The sequence below is a fragment of the Pseudopodoces humilis genome, chromosome 5 (genome assembly GCF_049639895.1).
Source record: "Pseudopodoces humilis isolate 2021_Gansu_Grassland_sample_001 chromosome 5, ASM4963989v1, whole genome shotgun sequence".
Taxonomy (NCBI): Eukaryota; Metazoa; Chordata; class Aves; order Passeriformes; family Paridae; genus Pseudopodoces; species Pseudopodoces humilis.
The window spans coordinates 39,980,601-40,006,411 of NC_142204.1; the positions used below are offsets into that span (position 1 = coordinate 39,980,601).

General features: G+C 39.0%; 1 protein-coding gene across 5 annotated transcripts in view; it reads left to right on the forward strand.

The window, feature by feature from the left end:
- The window catches only part of GRIP1 (glutamate receptor interacting protein 1), a 314,081-nt gene that overhangs the window by 278,556 nt on the left and 9,714 nt on the right, over positions 1 to 25,811 (forward strand). For 3 of the 5 annotated variants that reach the window (XM_088054742.1, XM_088054740.1, XM_088054743.1), the window contains exons 12-21: positions 827 to 972; positions 1,972 to 2,052; positions 9,250 to 9,319; positions 9,575 to 9,720; positions 14,532 to 14,709; positions 15,730 to 15,869; positions 16,037 to 16,225; positions 18,930 to 19,083; positions 20,833 to 21,033; positions 23,423 to 23,534. In XM_088054742.1, the coding sequence (XP_087910868.1) occupies positions 827 to 972; positions 1,972 to 2,052; positions 9,250 to 9,319; positions 9,575 to 9,720; positions 14,532 to 14,709; positions 15,730 to 15,869; positions 16,037 to 16,225; positions 18,930 to 19,083; positions 20,833 to 21,033; positions 23,423 to 23,534 (1,417 nt within the window). Of the gene's footprint in view, positions 1 to 826; positions 973 to 1,971; positions 2,053 to 9,249; positions 9,320 to 9,574; positions 9,721 to 14,531; positions 14,710 to 15,729; positions 15,870 to 16,036; positions 16,226 to 18,929; positions 19,084 to 20,832; positions 21,034 to 23,422; positions 23,535 to 23,678; positions 23,724 to 25,811 lie in introns of all 5 variants that reach the window. The other 2 variants (XM_014248866.2, XM_088054741.1) reach the window with 2 other exon arrangements.

Consider the following 25,811-nt stretch of genomic DNA (forward strand, 5'->3'; position numbering starts at 1 on the left):
TACGAGAATGATAGCAGTTGCACAGACAAGCACCAGCTGCCATTTCACCTGCAGCCCAGGGTTAGAGGCAGAGATGATGTCCAAGGATGGGGTTGAAGCATGAAGACCTCTCCCCAGCACCTAGAGGGCACAACCCATACTGGGAGTTCTTGAGAGTGTCATGCTGCAGAGGGGCAGCAGCTTCTGTGCCTGGGCAGATTGATGAGCTGCCACAATTATCCTTCAAGGTCTGGTTGAATGTTTTTGATCAGATGGCTTATATCAGAAACTGTGTGGCCAGCCAGACCAGGGCAGTGATCGTGTCCCTGTGCTCGGCACCGGTCAGGCTGCACCTCAAGTCCTGTGCTCACTTCTGGGCCCCTCTGTATGAAAGACATTGAGGTGCCAGAGTGTGTCCAGAGAAGGGCAGTGGAGCTGGTGAAGGGGCTGGAGAACAACTCTAACAAGGAGCAGCTGAGGGCCTGGGGATGTTTAATCTGGAGGAAAGGAGGCTCGAGGGGAACCTTATAGCTCCCCACAACTATCTGAAAACAGGATGTAGCCAGGTGGGGATAGGTCTCTTCTCCCTGGTAACATGCAACAGGACAAGAGGAAATGGCCTTAAGTTGTGCCAGGGGAGGTTTAGATTGGATATTAGGAAACTTATAAAAGACATGTAAATATGGCAATTCCACACAGAAAGGGTGGACTTTTCAGTGCTGGGTTAATGGTAGGGCTCAGTGATCTTAAAGCATTTTCCCAACCTAAATGATTCCGTGATTCTGTGATTCTGCTGGTTCCGGTAACATGCACATCCGATGATTGTTTTGTATCGTTTTGTACCAAGGTGTGGGGTGCTGCAAATTGGAGACAGAATAGTGTCAATAAATGGTATCCCAACAGAAGACAGCACATTTGATGAGGCCAATCAACTGCTCAGAGACTCCTCTATCACCAACAAGGTCACTTTGGAAATAGAATTTGATGTTGCAGGTATGAATGTCCTGTTATTCTGTCTTGCAAGAAAAGCAAAGGAATAAATCCCAAGTACATTGTAAGTGTTAGGCATCTGAGGTAGAGGTTTTCTTCTCACATCTACACCATTAAGTTTTCAAGTGACTTATTTGAAACATGTTTCATTTCATTTCACACAGCCCTGCAGTCTACTTCAGAAAGCAAATAGAAATGACAGTCCTGTAGTAAGATCTGGTGACTGTGTCTCCTCTGAGTTATTTCCAGACATTTTTCTGGCCTCAGATAGAAATGTTTTGCTAAACAGAGACAAAACCTCTACAGGCCAAATAATGAAATATTTTGCAAGACAGAAAAGTATTAAAAAGTATGGATAAACAAAAAAACTCTTGAGGTGTTTACGGTATCGCTAAATAAAATAGTAGAAACTGAATTAATAGAGGCCAGATGAATAATTGTTAATTTTTCAGTTATTATTACTAATGGCATTCCTTTATTCTGACATGTGTTTAAGCATAAAGAATATACCCATGAAATCACAAACTGTGCATATCAAACAAATACACATTATGTATGTACACCACTGGATTCCTTTTCTTCCCACTTGATGTTAAACCCATGGCAATTACCTTAGCAGACAGTTAAAAATAAGTGTTAGTCCTGAAGCAACAAAGGTCAGAAGTCCTTACAACTCAGTCTCCTGTCCTTTTAATTAAAAGCTGTCTGCCAGCAGTAAAATTTTCATTTGTGCTCACAGAACTTGCATATGAGCTAAAAACCTGCAGTCTCAGCTGGCTGCTGGCCCATGCAATCTCCACAAATTCAGTTAAACCTTAAAAAAATTGAGTTACCGTGAAATTACCAGTAGAGTTATAAATCATGCCTTCTTCATTTTTGCACCCGTGTTTCATCCCTGCCTTATGACTCTGATGTGATTTCATCAATTTACATGTATAGTTCCATGCTCATGGAACTGCTGTGCCTTATAAATTATCTAACATTTTAAATATTTTTTTATAGAATCAGTTATACCAAGCAGTGGAACATTTCATGTAAAACTACCAAAGAAGCATAATGTGGAACTTGGCATCACCATAAGTTGTAAGTAAAAGTGCTTATTTTTCAGACCACATTTATGGGATAATCTGTAGATATTAGTAGATCTTGTAGTTACAGACTCAGGGTGTTTTTGGTATGAACTTCTTTTTCCTTTTTCTAGCTTCTTTAATTCCTTTTTCTCTTTTGAAATCCTCTTCTGTAACATATTTATACTCTCCTTCAAGTAGTTAACAAAGCCAGAAGTTCGCCAAATCAAATGTTTCACTTATTCCTTCATGCATGGGACATATTTAATTCCTAATAAAATTATTTATTTAAAACAAAAGAAATAAATCAGCAGAAATAGGTCCATGCAAAAGTATTTCCATAGTTGTGAAGTTTAAAGCAGAGTTTGTCATGGTTTCTCACAGACTCTTGAACAGAACCCCACTGAGCACAGGACATGAGGCTCCACATGTGTAGGGTTATTTTCTCCTGCAGAACCCAGATACATCCTCAGTCCCTAGAACATGTGGACAGTCCTGAATGTGTGGGTGACAGCAAAGTCCCCTTTCACTAGGGATTGCAGAGATTGCTGAAGAAGGTCACAAGGACCTGCATCAGTCTGTTTCTCAAAAACTAGTTGTTGCTGTGGTTTTAAATTAAAAGTGTTTCTATACTTTGTGAGGAGACATTAACACAATGTGTTACTGGATTTTGATCAGGTAAACTCTGGCATAATAGTTCAGCTCTTGAGGGAAGGAAAAACAATCCATATCAAAGTTAATGGGCTTGACACTGCAGAATCTGGTGTCATCAGAATTAACATTCTTTCATGGCTGCAGCCTTTCTTAGGCTATTAGTCTTTCTTTGGAGTTATTCATGTCTCTTGGGGGAAGATTGTGCTTTGACTTGCATTCTCAAAGCTTTTACCAGCACAGTGGAATATGGTTAATCAAAGGTACAGCAGGGATCTCAGTGCTAAGGATTACATCTGAGAAACAAATGGGAGACCCTGCAGGTCTGTTTGCTTGTGTTGCCCACTTGAATGAGTAACTGTTAGACTCTGTAAGATGTGATGTGATGCTTGAAGCGAAATCATGCATGTACATGTATCTGTGCAAATGAAAATTGAGAAAGGAGAAAACATAGAACGAGGCTGTTCTATGTAAATGTTATTCTTAGGATTGATAAAGGTTTGTAAGGTTACTGAAAAAATATAATCTTCCTAGTAATTTGACTTGTGTTGTTTTTTAGAATGCAGAAATCTGCTTTTTTTTGTCTGTAGGAATAAGCTTTTAATGGAAAGCTAATATTCTTGAAATTGAGTATTTTGCACTCCTCTTCCAAACTTTGCATGCCTTACTGATCTGGAATTTCATTCAAAAAATTAGTGCTTTATAAAATCAGTGCCCTATATAATCAGAGTAACATGTGGTAGGTCTTAGCTCTGCTCTTGTGAATATACAACAGTAACTTTAATATTTAAATTAAATTATCTGTTATGTACAATAATCTCTTTAACAATATTCAATGCATATGAAATTTATCTAGGATTAATTATTTACATGGTTTTAAAGGATTTATATTAATAACTGGTAGAAGTCTTGAATTGCTGCATTTCATGCTTGTTTTTCAGTGTTTTGCTCTGTTTTACCTAATTAACTCCTAAAAAAGGCAGTATGATTTGAAGAATGTAAGCATTTTATATTCATTTTGTGAAATTTCTGTCAGGATACTTTAGCACATTAGCATGCCATTTATTACTGATATTTTCAGAAAGCTGTGTTATTTATTTTAAATAACAAATACTAATTGAAAATTGGCAGAGTTGGTATGTCTTAAGTAAGCAGGGGGATGGAGGTGATCAGATTTATTCACTTGTGGGCTTGATCTCTTAAAAGTGATAGAGACCTGCTTCATCCTCTTACAGAAAAACACCTTTTTTATCTTCCATATCCCCCATTTAGCTTGGGATTTATATGAGAAAGGCAGGAAATTACCTAATCTGACAGACAAGACAGATATTTTTTGTCAGATGGGAAACACAACTTCACTTTGGGCTGGCATGTAAACATATCTCTATTTTTAAGTCCAGGAGTTCTTCTAGGTCAGCTGTTAGGAGTCAGAGATCCTAGGAGAGGAATTTATTTCTCTTTCTTGGAATTGTTTTCTTTGGTAATGAACACCAAGAGTGCTTGCATGGAGTTACAACCAGGTGCTATATTGAAGGCATGTCTGAGGTGACACGCAGCACTAAAGACAATTAAGCTAATTCATGGTCTTTGAAACACAAGACTTGTAATAGGAGAAGAGACTTTCCTTAGTTTCAAATTTCTTAATGCAAGAAAAAAAACCCAGAAAAAAATTAAAAATCCCCTTAGCATAACTCCTTAAATGCAGGACAGAAGAAAGTTTCATGAGCATCGTTGTTAACATTGAGCCAGGGCTCTGAGTTTTGAATAGCTCATGTCAGTTACTGGTCTTGCCCACTGCTGCCTTCATACACACATTGCAGTCCTATCATTCGTCCCTTATCTCTGCTATATCTGTCTAATTTTACCAATGACAGATACTTACACTCAATAAAGAGCTTTATTTCATATTTTGCAAATACACATGTCTATATATTTAATGCTTCATATATTACTAGTTTCACACCCAGTTACCTGATTGCAACAAGCAGAAAGTCTCAGTTCTTAAAATTATATCATCCAAATAAAGCACGGGAATGTTCCTGTGCACGTGATTATGCTTTTATGACAGAATCATTCCCTAGAAGAAGGAACACTTACAAGCAGTGCTAGTAGTACTCAAAGCTGTTTCTATTTATTTGCCATTGCCATTGATTTTAGACCATGTAATGAATATAGATTTTTCTTTTTAAAGACAAAAGCCTTTTTTAAAAGGTTTTGAGGCAACTGGCTACTTTATCATAGACTAATTATTTTTTTGTCAAGTACATTGAATGGTGTCCAGTAAAATGGCTTACTAGTGGATTCTGGTAATTGTAGTTAATACCATTTTTATTTTCCTTTCCTTTTCTTTTTTTTTTTTTCATTTTCCTTTCCTTTTCTTTTTTCTCTCTTATGTAAGATTCTGATATCCTTACTGGCAATGAACTGCAGCACCTTGCTTCATAAATAATCTCTCTGAAGCTAGTGGGACTGCTCAAGGAATAAGAAGCTGCAAAGCTGGTAAGAATATCAGAATCTCACCCAAGCTATCATCAGTTTCTCTGAGTCATTTCGACTAGCAGCTATAATGTACTCTGCTTTATTGTTTTTGTATTTCATCAGAAACAAGCTTTGTAAATATCTACAGATACATTGACTATGAGAATTTATTTTCTAAAGCATGTTTCTGTATATTTTGTGATTTCACCTGGCAAGATCTACTTAATTTTGAAATATTACAAGCGATTCTTTTCAAAACAAAAGAATACCAACAGATTTCTCAACTGCTCCACATGAACCAATACTTAAGGAACAAAAGAGCTGCATCAGTGTAATTTTAAAAAGCTCCTTCATCTATTTATTAATCACACTATTCTTAAAAATATCTTCTAGCCGTAAACCAGCATTGTGGATAAATGGGCTGACTTGGTATAAAAAGTATTCTTCCATCACATGAGCATTTTCCTTTGCTTGTTCAGTTTGTTCAGAGTTTGATCAAACTCCAAAGTTTGAAGCCAGGCTGAGAGTGAATTTTGTCTGGGTGGTGGGTGAGTTGTCCACTCCAAAATCTGTTGAAGTCACTTTGTGGGGGGGTTTTGTTTGAGTTAGCAGTTTAATAAGAAAGGAGCCTTGTTTGAGGGGTTTTTAAATGTAATGGAACAGCTGATACACAGAACTGACAACACTTTATTGAACTTACTTTCAAGTAGCTGGGAAAGTTTAGTAGAATAGGGTAGAGACCTGGGATGGAGACCTAGGATCAGTAATTTAAAGAGAGAGAACAAACAATTTGTTTTAGAGCAGCCTTTTAACTGCAACACTAGATTTAGTACCTGCACAACTTTATGCATTCTTCAGTCCACTTGTAGTTGTTCATACAAACTCTAAGGTCTCTACAAAAGCTGAACATTGGGTAGAATAACAGCTGGAGCAGGGAGGAGAAAAGATGAGATCTTCATTGGATGAGCAGAATGGGACAAGGACAAGAAACAAGTGTAAAGCTGTAACAGAGGCCGCAGATGAGGGGAGAGACTGAGCTGTGATCAGGATTAGGGGCAGCTAGGACTTGAACAAGTAGACTGGACATGAGTGAGTGGTAAGGTGCTTCGTTTTTAGCAGCCTCTTAAAACCAGAAATAATTCTGAAGTGGAGACTTGAAGCCATACAGTGTCACTTCAAGCTTGCATTAATCGATGTGGATATATTAACTGGTCAAATACTGCTTTCCCACTGGAACTCTGGTTTCTCTGCTCTCTGGGGAGAGATGAAACAGTGGTGTGTAACAAAGGGGAGGGAGGCTGCATAATGAATGAGATGGAGGATTGCAGAAAGACAAAGGAGGCGATCTCATGGTCAAGGTGGTTTAATGCTACCCTGGAAAATTAGGGTGGTTTTTCTTTTCTCTGCAAAAGACTCATGCTGAGACAAGTCATTCTGGGAGTGGGGGTGGAGATTTTCCATAAGTGGCTGCTTGATTTTGAGCTGAAACATTGAGATCCTGGGGTTGCACTCACAGAAATTCTACTCATCTGCAGCTGTTGCTGAAAATGCCAGTAGTTGTATTTCAGACATAGAAGCTGTTGCATTCTACAAACTATGGTGAGATATAAAGGCAGGGATATCTCAAATTGCTCACTGAAAAATGTCATACTTTGAGTTAAATTTTCCTATGTTTCCTTTCCTTATCCGTAAAATCAGAATAATAGTACTGAATCTTCTTGCTGGAGACAGCATCTGTTCACCAGTTTTTGGGTGGCAATCTTAGGCAATGTAATCTTAGGTAATGTGCAAAAAGGTACAAAAGTTCAGGAGGAAATGAATGATTTTATTTCTGCAGCACAACCTGAATAATTTGTAGGAAGTATGCCATGAGCATCAAACAATAACAAAATGAAGTGTGGTGCATCTGCTTCTCAGCATGGGGGGATTAATTTCACACAGGGCTGTGTTTGGTGCCTACAAAAAGGCTTTCATTCTCCAGACCAAATAATAGCCCAGGAGAACTCATAAAATACTGCTGGTTCACACTTCCTCAGTTTGAAACTGTGATACCTTTGTGTGCAGCACCATACTCTTTGCATCCACATGTACTTTCTGGCTCTGCTCTTTGAGCTGTGCTCTTTCCCTCATTTTGGTTCCTCCTCTCTTCTTTTTACAACAATAATGGGCACTTTTCATAAATTCTGGAAATTTTGTAAGACAGTTTCATAAAAAGTATTTCAAGACTCAAACCCTGGTCTGCAGTGGGTATCATATAACCTCAGAGTAAGGCAACCCAGAGGGTGAAAACATAGAACTAAAAAATCACCGAAGTGATAGTCTAAAATTTTAACAAGATACTAGTTGGTAAAACAAATCCAAAGGATTCAAGTAAATTATGGAATTGTAATATATTTGACCTATGACATGAAAGTATGACGAACAAGCTATGAAAATTACATCTCTTATAAAATTTAATTGCTGTTCTCTAAATTGCAACATAATAATTTCCTGAGAGCATGCTGTTTTAGAAAAAATTCTAAAAATTCTTCAAAGTCCTTGTATGTCCATCTTCTGGACTTTTGAGACATTGCATTTGAAATATGGCTCTTCTTGAGTTCTTGAGCAGTTCCTTTGGATATTCGAAGGCTGTCTCAGCCAGGGCAGCTAAGGTTAACAAGACCTGTTAGCATACTGTATTGGAAATGTCATTATTAATTTATCATGTGGTTGCTGTAGGTGAAGATCTGTCATTTTGCATCAAAGAGAAGATTCATGAGCTGCTAAAGTAACTGACATCAGGATTTTGTAGGTGATCCTCCAATATGGGCAGCTTTTTGGGTGATTGTCAGTTCAGGCTTTGGAGCCTAATGGAAACCTTCTGTGAAAGAATGCAGAGGGCTCAGTACACAGTGCAGAAATGGTGTGGGGCAGTTGAGGAACCATAACTGTGCAAAACTAATTAGTGCTTTCAGGAGGGCTGAGAGCATTATACCACATGGCAGTGTTTTAATATCAGCACACTGTTTGTTAGCAGTCCCAAACGCCAGTCTGTGTTCACCATGTGGAGCACCTCCTGGACAGAGCATCTGTAGGTGATACTCTTCCCAAAGGTAGACAGCATGTGCTACACAGTTGTCTTAACAATGTGTCTTCATCACCCTCAAGTTCTAAGCTGACTGCTTGCCCTATCAGATCTTCAGTCTTCCATCAGCAAATGGATGAACCCTCCAAAACAATGGAGCTACTTCAAGAAACAGTCCTTCCTCTGGTATATTTTACTGCTTCCTAGGCAGCTAAAGGTCAAGCAAAATTGCAGACCGAATTTCCTGGCCAAGGGAAACTTATCAAATAGTTTTGCACAAGTTCGTAAAGAGTTGCAGTGCCTGGTGTTGAAGAGCAGAGCATCTTTTTAACCATGAGGGACAGATAGAAAAATTGACCATTAATGTCAGATTCTTCCAAAAAGAGATATGTGTGCGAGGAGAGGAGTGGTGGGAGTTTTACTAAACTGACTGGAATTGCAGTGCTCCTAGTAGGTATCCCCAGTACAAAGTTGGGAGAAGCTCACTACTCTTAAGGTCCAGCAGCAGTACAAGGGGGCAAGGTTACAGAGATTGGTGGAAAGGATGTGGACTAGCCCGCTCTAGATACATGGCCAGAGCAGCTCTGTTGGTCAGGAATATAGTACAACAGGATTTATTCTGGCAAAAGATCATCAGTAGTAGTCACATTGGAAGATTGTAAGACAGAAAGTCTTCCTTATGTGTTACAGCTACTCAGCATTTTATGATAAATCACTGGAGCTCTACTGTGGTGTCTTCCCATGGCTCAGTCCTGATCTAACCCAGAAATCAAACATATCAGGCTAAGTTCATTTTGTACCAGTCACTTCAATTCTGAAATGTTCTCATTTTTGAGGGGTGTCCAGTCTTGCCAATATGCTGCTGCTGTTTGTTTGTACCTGAAGTTCACGTAATTTAGGGGTGGGGGAGAAATATAACACAAGTAAAGAATGTGTATGAAATATTGATTTATGGTCAAAACTAGTCCATCTGCGTATCTGGAAACAAAACTAAATATCCGTATATATTCTTTATTACAGCTCCATCAAGTAGAAAACCAGGGGACCCTCTGGTTATTTCTGATATCAAGAAAGGAAGTGTTGCTCACAGGTAAGACACTAGAGCTCCCAATAAAAATCTGTTTATGTGTGTAACCAGCCAAATTCAAGTTAAACAGAGAGAGCTTGTAAGAGACTGTGCACTTTTTTTTTTCCTTAAATAAAAGGTTTTGTGAAAAGTTAGAAAATAGAAGGCATATTAAGAAGTAATTGTCCTAAAAATCCATCTATTTTCTGTAATAATGTTTAGACCTTTTAGGATACCTTTCTTTTAATGTTACTAGAGTTCCATGTAACTTTTTCGCAGAACTGGGACACTCGAACTGGGTGATAAGTTGCTGGCAATAGATAATATTCGACTTGACAACTGCTCAATGGAAGATGCTGTCCAGATCCTTCAGCACTGTGAGGACCTTGTAAAGTTAAAGATCCGCAAAGATGAAGATAATTCCGGTATTAGCAATGACTATTGCAGATTCATGTGTATTTTCAGGATTTCTAGAGCAAAGGGGATTTCTTTTAAATTTTAGTGAAATGTTTTTTCTAAACATGTCTGTTTTATGCTAATGATAATCAGAAAATATGACCTAGAAAGAATTTAGTGTTGAAGTTTCTCACTAGCTATATTGCTTACAGGAGCTGCACTGCAAAATTAGGTCTTCAGTTAGCTGAAAAGACAATTGCCCCTCAGGTGCAGCCATATAAAGTTGATCTGTTTCTTACTAGAGTATTGGGATTTTCTCTGCTTTTAAGATTGGAATCATGGTTAGCAAAGCATGGATCCCTGGGCTTCAGTTCTCCAGCAAAGTGGTGTAGTGTGTGCTTTGTCCATAAACTTAAAAATTTGACTTTGGTACGACTGTTCACATGCTCAAAGGTAAGTAGTACTTTACACACTGTGCTGGATATCTGATGGAGGATCATGCCTGATCAGCCCAGTGGAATAATGGACCTTCCCCATTGTGGATTTCATAAGAGCAGAATTTCTACCTGGAGATAATAAAGTGAGTTCTGTTATGCATTGTAGTGCAAACAAAGGCAGTTATAACTACTATTACTGCTGCTGTTTATATTGCAGTGTTATACCCACTGGAGATTCACTTCTCTTCAGCTCTATTCCATCTCACAGCAAAAAGGCACAACCTGCCACACTTTATTATTTCAAATTAAGTGCAACTGTTGAAGTGGTGTTTAGAATTGCACTAGAAGACTCTTTTCCTTTTTCTTCCTCCCTCCTAATTGATTCTGAAAGCAAACAAAGCATCTTCTTAGTATTATATTACAAAGCAAAGGCAGCTGCATTTAGTACTTGTGCAAATTGTTGCTGTAATTGAAACTTGGATTTCAGTCTCCACCCATAGAAAATAAGATCTTTGCTCTCTTACCATGCACACCATGGTATCTGGTACAGATTTTAGTCTCATTGGGGTTCTTATACCACACTTTTCTTTTACACACTCACATTGCTTGTTTTATAGTTACATAATGTATCTATATCAAGATTCTCACACAACTAGAGTGTTCTATCCAGACATGGCTGGTGTAACTAAACAGATTCAAGTGTAACTGGACAGTTACTCAGAAACCTACTGAAAAAAAAATGCTTATACAAATTGTTCTTGTAATAGTTGGCTAAATGTCAAAGCATAAATGGAAGTATTATAGCAGATTTCAGATTCTTTGAAATTTGAAATGAGTGTCTGCTGAAATGTTAAAGAAAAAATATTTAGGAAACAGTGGCATAACAGTAGCAAAAGTGTAACAAAAAGTGGATCTCAGTTAAAATAATTCTTTGCATATTTGCCATTAATTTACTTACAAAAGTTTTTTCTTCTCACAAAGGAAGAAATGTGCTGCTCAAACTCAACAGAAGAAATAATAAATTCCTTGAGAAAATAAAAGCCTGATGCTAACTGATGAGTAGGCATGGAGCATTCCAAAACATTTTGTAAAACACAGAATAAGATTAAGATTTAAACTTCTTTTTATTTTTCACTGCATGCATTTTCACTTTCTTGAGGAAGGTGAGGCAGGGAGCAGGGCTCTCAGAGCTGTGTTCCTCTGAGCCTCCTTGCAGCTGAGGCCACAGCAGCATGATGCATGTCAGGTGCTCTTTGCCCTTGTCACCGTGGTGGTCAGATGTTATTCTGATGAGCAAGAGGCCAGTGAGCAGAGCAGAGGCACTGTAGCACAGAGGATCTACTGTCATTAAATGTGGTTTCCAAGAATTACCCACAATTGCATCACAAGAAAGATAGAAAATCTCAAAAACATGAGACCCATAACCATAGTACTTCAGTTATATCTTCTCCCCAGATGGAGGTATGTTTCCAGCAATTTTTCTCTTTCCTTTTCTTCTTGCCAGCTTCCCAAACTGAGGACAAATTTAAATCCAGATGAGCCTAATGGCTACCTCCATTTCTTGAATACCACCATTCTTTGCTTTCATGGCAGAACTGACCTTCCCGGTGAATTCAGGGCACTTGTATGCCCTGTTTTTGGATAGCTCCAACATTCTGCTCAGCATAACATTCTGCCAATAATTTTCTGACCTACAGCTACTCAGAAAACAGACACAATGGACCAGTCTTCTTTCTAGTCCTTCACTGAGATCTGTAGACTTCCAGCTCCCATGTGGAAGGGCTGCTGATAATTAGTAACTTCCTATTCACTTCCTGTTTATAGCAGAGAAGTGTTAGTATTGTGTCAACTGTTACCGCTGAAGATCAATAGATCACCCGGACACAGGCTGAGGTGTGGTAAAGAAAGAGCAGAGTTTATTTTCCCCCCCAGGATTTATAGGCTTCTGACCATGGCCAGGGATTGGATGATCAGGATAACACTTTCTCACTGCACTGGCCATGAGAGATGCCCATCACAAGACGTGTAACAGAAAGAACATACACATATCTATGTTTACAGTTACTGTCCTGGGAAAGTCCTTAGAAAACTATGTTAGCAAGCTCAGAAGCTGAGTTTTCAGGGCGACATGTCAACCCTTAGCAAGTGCTGGCTATTACATTTTCAGCTGGCACGTTGCTTTCACCCTTCAGTTGAAGTCTTGCACCATGTCCATGCCACTGCTGCATAAACAGCACCAGCATTTGATCCCAGGGGATTGATTGGTGGCTGCTCCATAAATGCTTTAAGCAAGCAAAGCTGCCACTGTGCTGCTGTGCACATGCTAGCCCACTGTGTGCCAGACTGGGGCTTCCAGGGACATTTGTCTGGGTGCTTCTGGAAAGAGCACGTCAGATAAAGTGATGTGAACTGTACCAAAACACTGATGGCAATGCCCCAAGTAGGCACAAAACCCCCAGTATTCTTTGCTGAATAAACACTACTAATTCCTCTCTGATTCTCTGTGTGTGGCATTTTCTGTACATGGAAAGCAAGGAGGAAATAGAACAGAGTGGAGGGGGGGTGTAGGTGAAGATCTAAATTTTCTGAAAATTGGGAAAAAACAAAGTAGCTTCAAAGATATCAGTGATCCTCCAGCTCTGCCTAAAGTACCATGTTCAGTATCAGAAGACAACTCTTTGAGCCTTTGCTAGTGATGTAGGTTTGTTTTTTTTCCCTTTTTAAGCTTGTCTGTCTACAGGAACAGAAATGGTAACATTTGAATTTTCTAAGTTGTTGTAGTTAGTTTCAGTAACAGTTATGGAATGTGTATCCTAGACATTTTCCACATTCACTGAACTGCTCAAAATGTCACTACCCACAGATGTAGGAAAATTTGCCCACCAGACCAGCCATCCTGGCTGAATACCAATATCAGAACATCAGCTAGAAAGAATTTGTTATTTTGATTTGGGGAGAATTCTGGCATTTTAAATTTTAAAATATTACTTCACAACTCAAAGACACTGCAGTTGATTGCTCTCTTGCTGTGGTTGGGGATTTTTTAATAATATGTAAAGAGCATTGTATAAATACAGGCACATTTCTTGTTGATGCAATTCCTATTGAGTATTGTTTAAGGAAATATATTATATTTAAGTTTACTCAGTGATGGACTCTTTCCAGTTCTGATAATTGTTTGGTGTGATAAAATTTCAAAATCATGCAAATGACTTCATGCAATATCATGAAATAATATCTAATGGACTTACTTAATTCAGTTTAGTTGATAATTCAGTATACAGAAGATATTTTCGATTCTGTTACAAAAAGCTCAAAACATGTCCATAAAAAACATGGACTGTTTTACAAATACAGCTGCTCGTCTTATAATGACTTTTGACTTTTCCCAGAATTCTTTTAAGAAGGTTTGGGTTTAAAACTTTCAAATTACCTTTAATTTTAAATACCTTCCATTCAGTTCTAGAAACAGATGGGTATCAGTATTTATACCATAGTAGTAACTTGCCTTTTCTGTAATAATGTGACGCTGTGGCAAATAAAAACAGCGTCCTGGTGTGCAAGAGGCAGAGCTTGGCCAGCAGGTCAGAGGAGGTGATGCTTCTCTCCTGCTCATCACTGCAGAGAGATTTCTGTGGGCTCCCCAGACATGGACACACAGTGGATGAGGTCCAGCCAGGGGTGACAAAGGTCAGGAGGAGAGCCTTCTCCTCTGAGAAGAGGCTGGGGGAGACAGGACCTCTCAGCCTGGAGAAGGCTCAAAGGGGAAATCTTCTTAGGGTGTATAAATACCTGAAGAGAGGGTGCAAAGCAGACAGAGCCAGGCTCTCCTCAGTGGTGCCCAGTGGCAGGAGCAGAGGCAATGAACACAAACTGAAACGTGTGTGAGGTTCTGTTAGTCAGGAAACACTGCTTTACTTTGAGAGTGACCAAACACTGGCACAGGTTGTACAAAGAGGTTGTGGAGTTTCTGCAAGTGGAGATATTCAAGAGCCAGCTGGACACAACTCTGGGCAACCAGCTGTAGTTGGCCCTGCTTGTCCAAGGAGGTTGGACAAGGTGGCATCCAGAGATCCTTTCCTATCAGTCTGTGATTCTGTGACAAAAAAGCCTTAAGTTATAGTTTAATATAAAAGGAGATCAGATCTAAGATCAGAAAAGAAATCAGACCTAAAGATTTTAAAGAGAGTAAAATTTAGACTTAACAGATTGAGGGGAGCTTTTCTGCTGACATGTGTCCAGGTTTTGGCAATAAAAAATTGTATAATAGGTAATTTATTTTTTTTAATACTCTAGTAGAATATGATTCAGAATTGTGTCTGAAATGTGATCTTTTGATAATGTTGTTTGATTACCAGTCACTAGACTGAATATGCTATTTTTTTCATTCCTTCTTTCATAAGAAACCAATTGCATCCCCTTGGCATTTATTGCAGATGAACAGGAGAGCTCTGGAGCAATTATTTATACTGTTGAGCTAAAGCGCTATGGTGGGCCCCTTGGAATTACAATCTCTGGTACTGAAGAGCCCTTTGATCCCATAATCATTTCCAGCCTTACAAAAGGAGGATTAGCTGAAAGGTAAGTTGGAAAGCAAATTATTTTTAAATGTTCTCTCTGTCAAGATAGAGGTTTGGTTTTTTTTAACCTAAAACCCCCAATTTTCATGGGTAAGCAATTGATTTCTTTATAATTCTCAAACCTGGAATTTATAATATTTTTGCTGTTGTTTTTTGATCACTGCCAAGCTCCAGGAGCATGGGCAGGATGTACATTAGTATACAAGGCAGAGGACTGTGGTCCCTATTATGGATCACCAAGGAAAACCTAATCAATCAAACGGCTCGGTCACAGGAACATTTTAGCAGCCTTTCAAAACCAATAGTCTTGCATAGTACAATAAGTAAAGGAAGCACTTCATGTGTCCAAGTTTATCGGAACTCATCATACTCTTATCTGCCACTGCATCTGTATGTGCACCTACATAGACCATAGGAAGCATTATCAGAGGAGAAATGCTCCTCATGGTAAGTGACAGATAGAGAATAACGAAAATTATAAGGATTTCTGTCACCTGTTATTTCTCAGATTGGTTGAGTCATTGAAACTTGGTGGTGGTTTCAGAGAGAATTTACAGCACACAAAACATGATATTGTGCACAGACATTTACACAAAAATATTTTCTTTTCTTGATTGACCCATCCTGAAGGCCAGGTTTGTGAAATAGATGGTTGCTTGCTCACACTGTTTTTTTTTTTATATTGTGAGACTTAGAAACTTGACTCATTTTAGGGCTTACTAAGCTGTCTGAGATTGCTTATGAGCAGGTGGGCTGCAGTGAATATCATCCACAGGTGATTAACTCAGCTGTCACAGTAACACAGAAATCCACATCATGCCTCAGCTCTGCTATTGTCACTACAACAAAGGTGACTTGCTTTAAGTGTCTCTAACAAAAGAATTACTCTGTGACACAACAATAAAAGCAAAATAAAAGGAAGAAAGGGAGATGGGACTTTCATGCTCCAAAATGCCAAGAAATTGCCTTTGTTGCCTTTTACACTCTCTTCTCAATGTTTTACTTCTCTCTCTTATTGTAGGACTGGGGCAATTCACATAGGAGACAGAATTCTAGCAATAAATAGTAGCAGTCTGAAAGGAAAACCTTTGAGTGAAGCCATTCATTTATTACAGATGGCAGGAGAAACTGTCACCTTGAAAATCAAGAAGCAAACAGATGGTGAGTGTGGCCAAGGGTACCATCCATGATGGTTAATGCATGTGTTATTGCAGATTAACAAGCGTTTAGGCCACCCATGGAAAAGCTTTGTGTCAGGAGTAAAAACCAGATTCTCAGAGCTGCAGCAAAGCAAGGATCAACACCTCTTTTTATATAATCCTATTCAGCTACCAGTCCCAAGAAATTTTCTGTGCCTGTGGGTCACGTGAGTGAACTGAGTGATGCTGAAGATGAAAGCTCTGCTGCACAGAAATCTGGCAAGCTCTCGGACATCTATTCCACTACAGTCCCAAGTGTTGACAGCGCAGTGGAGTCATGGGATGGCTCTGGTATTGACACCAGCTTTGGAAATCAAGGTACTGTCAAAAATACAATCCACATTTAAAGCAGGAATTATTGCCTTCATGGGTGACCTTCCTTTGCCCTAAGTAGAACTTTTCATCTGTACTAACTTTTAACCCTGCACTTTATAATGTGCTGCTGTCTCATTATGACCACACACCTTGGCAGGCAGCATGATTTCTTGCACTTGGCTGCCCTCAGATTCATTCTTTCATGAGGATGTGATGTGTTACAAAGCATTTATCAATACATTAACAGGCTTTTGTTAGCTTTACTGACATCTGTATAGCTTGGTCTATAGCTCATCCTCAACTAAATGAGTTTATCCTTCAAGTACAGATCAATGCAAGGCGCAGAACACTCTGGAGATGTTCATGAATTTGATGCCCATATGCATTAATTTTTAAATGACAACAGATTTATTATAAACTGCTGAAGGGCAACATTAGTCACTGCCTATGATTTGTAAATCTTTTGCTTCTTCCTCATTCCTTCAGTATTAACATCTAACTTTCAGCTGTCAAAAACAATCATTCTATTTAAAAATGTGATCTTCCATAATGAGATTTTTTTTCACCTCTCTGTAACTATTGTTTCATGTAGGATTTTCAAATAATTTCAGTTTGTAATACGTTTATTTAGGCAGTGAAGGATATAGACGTTTTGTAATATTCTTGATAACAAGAAAAATAAGTTACACACAACTTCAGTTGTTTTTTTTTAATTCTTTTAAAAATGTTTCTTTCCATAGTAAACCATGTATTCCCATTACCTGGGAGATATTTGGACAGATAGGTCCTTACCTCAAATAATTTTTTCACTGGAGTTAGAATTTGGATTTATTAGACCCCTTTCCTTAACTGTGTTGGTCAGATTATCAAAACAATTTATATTAGATTTTCTTCTGATATTTTTAAGTTGTAAGGAGAAGTGCCAGAATGGTACTTCTCATTTTCTGGATGAATTGAAGATATCTGGAGCAAATTGTTCAGCTGTGGAAAGGATTGAGGCCCAGAATGCTTTCCAAAGTCCTGATGATTCAGATGCCGTGCCAAAGCTGAACCAGTATCTCAAAGAGGATTTTTTTTTAACTCCCTTGAAAAAAATCTGCCCAGACTTGGCTGGATACATGGCACCTCTGCTAAACAGCCTGAGTGCAAACAGATTTGTGGCTTTATCCCTTGGTGTTGTGGTGGCCCCCATTTCTATTAGAGTTCAATCTGTCTTGACCCATCAAGCTGAGTTTGGCTTTTCTCCAAACCTTTCTTGGCAATATGCACAGACTAAGCAAATTGAGGAGTTTGGGGGATGTTTCTGGAGCACCAGATAATGCTTTATCCTATTAATTACCAATTTAATGCTGGTGAGCTGCCTTTTCTCTCCTTGAATCAATACCCCATTTTGTATCTTTGTCTTATGTGTCTGCCTTACTAATCCAGAGCCTTCACCACACAGCAGTCACATCTTCCCAACCAATACCTTCCCTAGAATCTGGGACTGTGTTAGTATCTGCCAGTTTGCTGGAAAGCACTCACAGCTCTGCAGTTACACAGCATTTGAGGGAGACAGGTCTAGACCGATTTATGGAAGCAAATTACCCTCTTTAGAGGGGCAGCAGCAGTCACAGTAGTCATCAACAAAACAGTACTTCCTAATCCAATATGCACATCAAAAAACACCAACTGTAGAGCCAAAGAAGCAATATATCAAGGTGAAGTATATTACATATATATGTTATATATATATATGTGTGTGTGTGCTTATTTACATACTTACATGCAGACACATATATACATATACATATATACATATATACATATATACATATATACATATATACATATATACATATATACATATATACATATATACATATATACATATATACATATAAAATGTGTATTATCAGTTCTACCATAATGGATTTTGCTTACTAGATCAGCATCAGCTTGTGACTCCTTGATCCATGTGTTCTTCTTGATACATCACTTGGAAACTGCTTCCTACTTGGAATTCAAATTACACCTGGTTTCAGTTAAAATACTATTGAAGTAATACCTGCTTTGCTAGTATGATAAAAGCACCCAGAAATGAACTCTGCAGGTATAAAAACCATCTGATGTCACTTACACAGCCTTGAGACACTTAGAAATGGGTGATAGAGATGGTGTATATTGGTACTGGGAATGTCTGCCCATTGTGAGACAGGCCTTTCCTGAGCTCTCAGAGCCCTAGCAAAAGGGGGCATGAAAAGCCAAGTTCATGGGATTTTTTAATACATCTTTGGAAACTTTTTTCAATACATCTGAAGCAGTTTTCTTAATAATTTAGCTTTAATTTTGGGCATGTTGCATATGACCATGTTAACACGTATTTAACACATCCATGATTATTTCACTATTGATCAGTCTAGGATGTCGAATTGGAAATTGATAAATTGTGGCAGTATCTAGAACTAAATGTAGAAGCAGCTGAGACAGAAACAGTAGGAGAACAGTGTTAGATATATTTAAGATTTTGCTTTCAGTGGACATTCACAAAAGAAGCTCTAGAGCACACCTAATTCCAGCCATAATCTAGGCTAAATAATCTGCCAACAGAAAAAAAATAAGGTAACAATGACAAATTCAACAGTTCTTGAGAACCCCGCTTCAGAGGTGTGCTTTCCCATCATTTCAGCATATGCATTGCTGTAAAATAGTAATTCATCATTTTTAGGACACACCTATCAGGCTTCAGGATACAACTTCAATGCCTATGAATGGAGGAGTCCCAAGCAGGCCAGTTTGTCCCCCCCAGGCAAAGCACGGAATCAGCCGTTCCACGATGCAGGGCTGAGCGACGACGAATGGGATCGACCTGCAGCAAGCACGTAAGTTCCCATACGACTTTCTCTTCTCTGGTTTGCTGCTGCTGCAGCACCTCAAAAATAAACACTTACTGTCTTGAAAGAAATGATGTTTTTCTAATGAAGTTATAGCAGCTCTTCCTTTAAATATGAGATACAGTACACTCCATGAAACTTACTGGGGTGGATTAGTGGTTTTATAGAGGATTATGATGCCAAAACCAAGACATTTATTTCAAGTTACTTCAGCCAACGAAACATAGCATTTATCCCTTAAGAATAAACAAACAAAAAAATTAGGGCATTTCCCTGGGCAAGTTTCAGAAAAAATCTGATCTGTTTTCCACTCCACAAAAATAAACCTACAGATAATGTGGCTAAAGACAACTGGTGTGTTAATCTTTTGTCTTCTGTGAAAATTCTTCTTGGTTTGGGCAAAGAAGCACAAATTACAGTCTTCATCCACAAATACTTGAGACATTCACATTCAGTAGGAGTAAAAAGTGATCCAGGTACAAATATCTTGTCCAAACTGTTGGTATTTTGCCATGCATTTATTCCTCCTCTTCTGAGAAGTAAATCTCTTTTTCAGTTAATTTCTCTGCAGACAAAAGAACTTCCTGAGGAGGAAATTTTTACTTCACAATTCCTGGAGGTAGCGAAAGACCCAAAAATCTCTCATTTTCTATTCTAAGTTATCTTTTCTTTTGGATTTGTTAGTGGATCCACTGCAGAGACTTGGGTAATTTCTGCCAATGAACAGTTCTTACTCAGATGTGGGAAGACAGGCATCACAGTAAAGAGATTTCTGTGCTCTTTGCACCTACCCTCAGAAACTGCAGACATGCATGTCCTTCATGAGAAATACACTTTCTTGGTGTGCCAGCACAGTGAGCCTGAAATCCCAGTCTGTGAAAAATTAAAGTTTAGTACTGAAAAAACCATTCCTGGTGCCTGTATAAACATACTGCGTAAGGAAATCCATGAGATCTAGTCTGTAACCTTTGAAATACAAATCAAGGCAAAGTTTAGATGCTGCTTTCGGATTCTGAACGACAAACCCTCTGACACAGCCCACAGCTTTGTGGCATTTTTGTCTGGAGACAAGTCTGGTGAGATGACAGCTAAGATAGGAGTGAATTCTCAGCCCATATCCAGCTCCTTTGGTCCCTACTGCAGAAGCACACGGGCAGTTTTCATAGGCTAGTAGTAGACAGTGTTTAATAAAGGAAATTAGATAGTTTTCTTCATACTGCCCATTTTCTTTTTAGTTTAATAGGGTCTTTATCCACAGTTACAGCCCATATTTTGTTTCTCAAATGAGATGCAGCCATGGATTCCAGAACACCTACTGTTTTGCAGCTGTGTAAGTAATGGGCTGAAAAAGTTGATGAGCAGTGAATCGGGGAGCTGGATTGTAAAATAAAGAATCTTCTAAATGAAAAGCATGTGTTGTATTACCATTTTAAAGCACTGTGCAGCCAAAGGTATGCACAATAGAATCTTGTTCTGCTTATCAATGTGACTTACACCTGAGAGAACCTAAAATAATGGTTACTTTTAGGCTGTATCTGTAAAATGGATGGTGCCACATCTGATGGTGTTGCCATCCCAAGTGCTGGAGTATCTGAGAAGGTTATGTCTGTTCTTCAAGCCTGTTACAGGAATCCCCAGGAAAAAAACTCTTCTCTTGTAGTTCTAGCTAAACAACTTCTCTTCCTCTCTAGCTCTAGAAAGTAACTTTTTTCTTTTTCTTACCTTTGTTTCGTGTAGCACAGCTTCCAAGAATGTGTGGCAACAGAAGGAGACTGAGACATTGGGAGAGAATCAAGAAAACCATTTAAAGCAAACATCTGTAGAAAGATCAGGTGGAGAGAGCATCAGGAGTGTGAAGAAAGAGGGAAAGATGTGGAAAGGTGCCTCTGGAGGGCAAAGGAAAGGTGGGGGACAGCTGGAAGAGTGGAATACTTCCAGGTAGGAAACCAAAAAGTACACAAAAGTGAAATCCAGCTGGGCTGAGGCAGAGGTGGGGGTGGGGGGTGTGAGAAGACAGGGGAAGAAAGGAAAAACAGTTGAAATGAGAAGAACAGGGCAAAAGCAGAAAACACCACATTAACTTGCTGTTGATGGACAAGGAAATTTCAGTGGGCAAGCAAATGAAACCAGAGAGCTTAAACCACTCTCTAGCCTGGTGTATACCTATCACTGGTAGGTAGGACAAGTCTGTTGTAGTTCCTGCTCCAGAGAAAATGTTTAACACATTAAAATATCAATGCTTATGGGAATGAGTCTGCCAGATCCAAGAACTTCCTGATTAAAAAAGCTAAAAGTCACAAAGATTTTTTCTCTCATATGGCAGTAAGAACAAAATCATAGACACCCTTGTTTTTATTATCTGTCCTACTGCCTTGCCTTCAGACTTTTTATGCATCTGAATTTCTGACGGCTCTTTAAATAAGCCTCAGAAAAACAAATATGTTCATTATGGTCACAAACAATATTTCATATGACTTAAAATCAAACTCTCAGGTTTTAGATTAAAAAAAAAATCTAGATAAATTATTTTGGTACCTCTTTTGGTTTTTTGATGTAGTAGCTCAGCTACAAATTACTCATGTGGCTGTAATGAAGATGCAAAAGTTGAGATTTCACACACCAGGAGACAAGACTCAGGGTAAAAGCAAAAGAGGAGAGGAGAGCTGAAAAAGAAACAGCTTCAACTGAGAAGTCCAGACATAGAAGCATCATGATTTTATATTTCACAGAAGTCAGAGAAGAGATGGACCTCCAGTTCTAGGAAATCCAGGTTTTGCTGTCGCAGACAATTGCCTCAAATTATCTTGTTCATTAGCTTAAGTTCCATTTGATATCATTAATATGCAATATAGCAAGAGATATTGGAATAGATAAATTAGTCTACATTCAATATTGGCTATTGAAAGAACTACATAGATTTATTGAAAAAGTTCATTTCAGAAGTCAAGGATCTGTCTAAAATCATGTTTTAAATACTTTCTTGTCTTGCCTGGGAGGAATTGCATCTGTGATCTGAGTAGGTATTCCTGCCATTACTGTATCTATTGCAATATCTTAGAAGAGACACTGATGCTAGGTGGAGAATCATTGCAATAAGAGATTGAAATGGCTGGCCATTGTCTGCTTGACTGATTGTAGCTGTAAGAAAGCATCTCTGAGGCAGAGTATCATGTGTGTGAAGCATTCAAGCTGTCCTCCCTTGTGCTGGACAGTTCTCCTATTTAAAAGCTACTGTGTAAACAGAATTACATTCACGCTATTCTCAGTAATACATCGTTTGTCAAGCAAGGCCTCAGATGCTTCCATAATAGTGTCTGCTCTGTTTATGTGCTGTTAAGCACCACTAGCTGCAGTCCATGGGCAGCTGCTCCAAAGTAACAGCTTGCTGCCACCAAAAGGGCGAATTGTCACTTTCCTTCCTCATCCTTCTTCCCCTGTGCCTTTCACATAATCAGCCCTCTCCCATGCAGCAGCTCTGATGCTTGTGTGAATCTTTACTGAGCTGCTTCCCCTTGCTGAGACAGGAAAACCTCCTGCTTCCCTCCCTGTATACACACATACACTGGAAAGGTGTTGCTTTGGGCTGTGCCACCGCAGCCCAGAGTTGTGGTTTTTATCAGACCTCACTTGCTGAGCAACTTCCCTAAGCATCACTGTCACCAACATCTGCTCAAGAGTGCTTTTAATAAGGCTTTGGTGCATTTATGAAACACCAGAGACCTAAGTTTCCATGCAAGACAGTGGCATCCCTGAAAGTTTCTCTGTTTATGTATGAAATTATTGGAGCAGTTTATATTATGGTGATCAGGTGGGCTTAAACTCATAAATGCAGCTTAGGCTGAAGGAATCAGGTAAAAAGCACCACCAAGCCTCTTTTGCAAAATGTTGTTTGTAAAAAGAAGAGGACTATTTCCATATTGCCTGGGAGAAGTCTGTGAGCTTGAAAGGTTTTATTGCAAATATTTGTTGCACGGAGCAGCTCCGCATACAGCTACTGGTTGATCCATTAGTTTTCATAGGGAGGTTCCGGTTTCAATCCAGTAAAAATGTGTATTGAACTGTTCTTGGAATCCATTTCTCTCCTTACTGAACAACTGGCTGCTCAGATCCTGCCAGCTGCTAGTGACTGCCAGGTTATGAGAAGGCTTGTCTGTCATGTGCTCTGCATGTCCATCCGGCCTCTCCTGATCAGCGACTCTTCCCCACTCTCCTGCATAACCTTCTGTCATTCAAGTTGCAGTCTGTGGCAAGGCACGTGTGTAATATATATATATTTTAGAGGGGGGGAAAAAGTCCACATTTTTTTAACTTCTCATTGTAAATCTAGCTTCACAGGTCCCCATGATAACACCGAGGCTGACCAGGAGGAAAATTTCTGGTCTCAGGCTCTGGAGGATTTAGAGACCTGTGGCCAGTCAGGAATTCTGAGGGAACTAGAGGTAGAACAATCTTAACCTTTCTTTCCAATTATAGAGAAATATAATGGTTTTGGTTTGGTTTACATTCATTTTATTTTCTCCTTTTTTCTTTTAAGTTGCACTAATCACACCGATTCATTTAAAAGCTTTAACCCCTCTCCACAGGACAAGGCTGACAGGCGTCTGTGTTTGAGAAACATGACTCTCTTGGTACCTACCCTTTACCTTTATATTTTTGCTTGTGCAGCTGCCTCCCCTGCCCCTAACCAGAGCTGTTTTCTTTTGTGCAATGCAACCAAAATTCTATAAACATGTTCACCCCAGTGCTTTTGACTTGCAGCTTCTGCTGTGCATAACCATCAATGCTGTCTGTAAAGGCAGCAAATGGCACAGAACTTCTAAGTGGGCATAACCTTCCTGCAGCAATACATTCCATTCTCTGACAGACGCTTCATGCAGCTTTTCTTAGCATGTTGTAGGTTGTCTTTTAAAATGCAACTTAATTTGATTAAGATGAACATAAAAGAAAATCAGCTTTTCAAAATGTTTACCTATAATCACACCACTCTGAAAGAAAAAGAAGCTGCCAATGTGAGAAATGTTCATTATACAGCAATTTCTTCACCATGTAACAAATTTTCATATTTCATCCTTAAGTTCACTACAAATCTAACCATGCTTTGTGTTGGATTGTACTGAGGGCACATCGGGGGAAGAAAACAGACACAGAGTAACTTGGGAGTCTTTAATTTTTTAATCACCTTTTCAATAAGTTATCTAATCAGAGCAATTACCATTATACTGCCAATTGAAACCACAGAATGAAAGGTCCTAAAATATTTTCTTTTATGTTCTTTTAAATTCCTGGAGCTGCAAAACTGGCAGAATCTCATTTTCATTTTTATGTTATATAAAGTCCTTTAGCAGCCAGGAGGAATATGAATGGCGTAACTGGGTGAAAGTTTTTCAGTCCAGATTAATTTACTTCCTCAGATTTATGGCTTTTGTATTGCATGTATGGGTAGCAAAATGTGATTCTCATATATTTGTTATTGAAAACCAGAGAAATATAGGAGAAAATGTTATACTGGCTTAATTCTATAGTTAGATATGATTCAGTACTGCAGGCTTCTCTTGCAGTTTTCAGTATTCAGTGCATAATAAAAGGATATGGAAATAGATAATTCCAAAAGGGAAATAGGTCATCCATGCTGTCCAGAATTCAGTTACTTCAACACACTGAATTTTCCTCAGTCTTTCACAAAAGGGAAATTCAGAACTGTAGATGTACCATTTATAGCAATGCCTCGTTGCACAACCCCCAGCTCTGAAAAGAAAGCCAGACTCATTCTGTGTGACAGGATGCTGAGAGTGGCCATGCCTCTACTTTATGAAGTGCCATGGCGTAGTCAAGGACTCCTTATCATTTTTCATTTCAAGGTCTTCAGCCAAAGAGCAAAGAAGGCTGTTGTTTGCCAAGTCTTCTGGCTGCTTTTGCTCCATCAGGCAGTAATATCAGTCATTACTGAGCACAGAAGAGTGTTATGGCTTCAATCCATTATCTCATAGTGAAAGTAATGCTGGAGCTGTGAGAAGGAGGGATGACAGACATGCTCACCAGAGTTATAGGCAAACATTTATTTGTCTGTTTTGCCCTTATTTTTTACTTCTCCTATTCAAGCAGGCTGTCTGTGTCCAGTCCCAGTCAGAGTTCAGGTTATGGTCTTTAAATTTCCCTTTCCAGTTGTCCATCAGAAGAGATAATAAATAGGAAATTCAGCTCACCCTTTCCCCGCAGTCCCAAAGTGCATATGCCTCCCACTCCCCAGAGCAGAAGATCTTCCCCAAAGGAGAAGGCTCCTTGCTGTGCATGGATGCTTTTCAAGTTCAGTCTGTTCCACCCACTGGGCGAGGTGATTCCCATCATCTTCTTTCATGATTTCACCCTCCATGTATTCTTGCATCTAAAACAAAAGGCTGTCTTTTACTGAGATTAAAACCAGCAGTGAGACCAGGGCCAGTATTAATGGTGAGCCAAGGCAGTCACTCTTGCAGTGTGCATGTCATACAGAGTTTCTTTCCAGGCAGTGAGCTCACCTGCACTGAGTTTTCCCTGAGCTTGGGGTAGTACCCAGGCACTCTGCCCATGCTGGCTCTAGAGCTACCTACATATTCTGCTGACTCACATTTTTTTACCTTGCACACACAGTCTGAATTGCAAATGCCTTCCTGTAGTTCCAATTCCAACAAATGCAATTATGCCACAACTTAGATGTTGTTTTATTTATGTGTAAAATA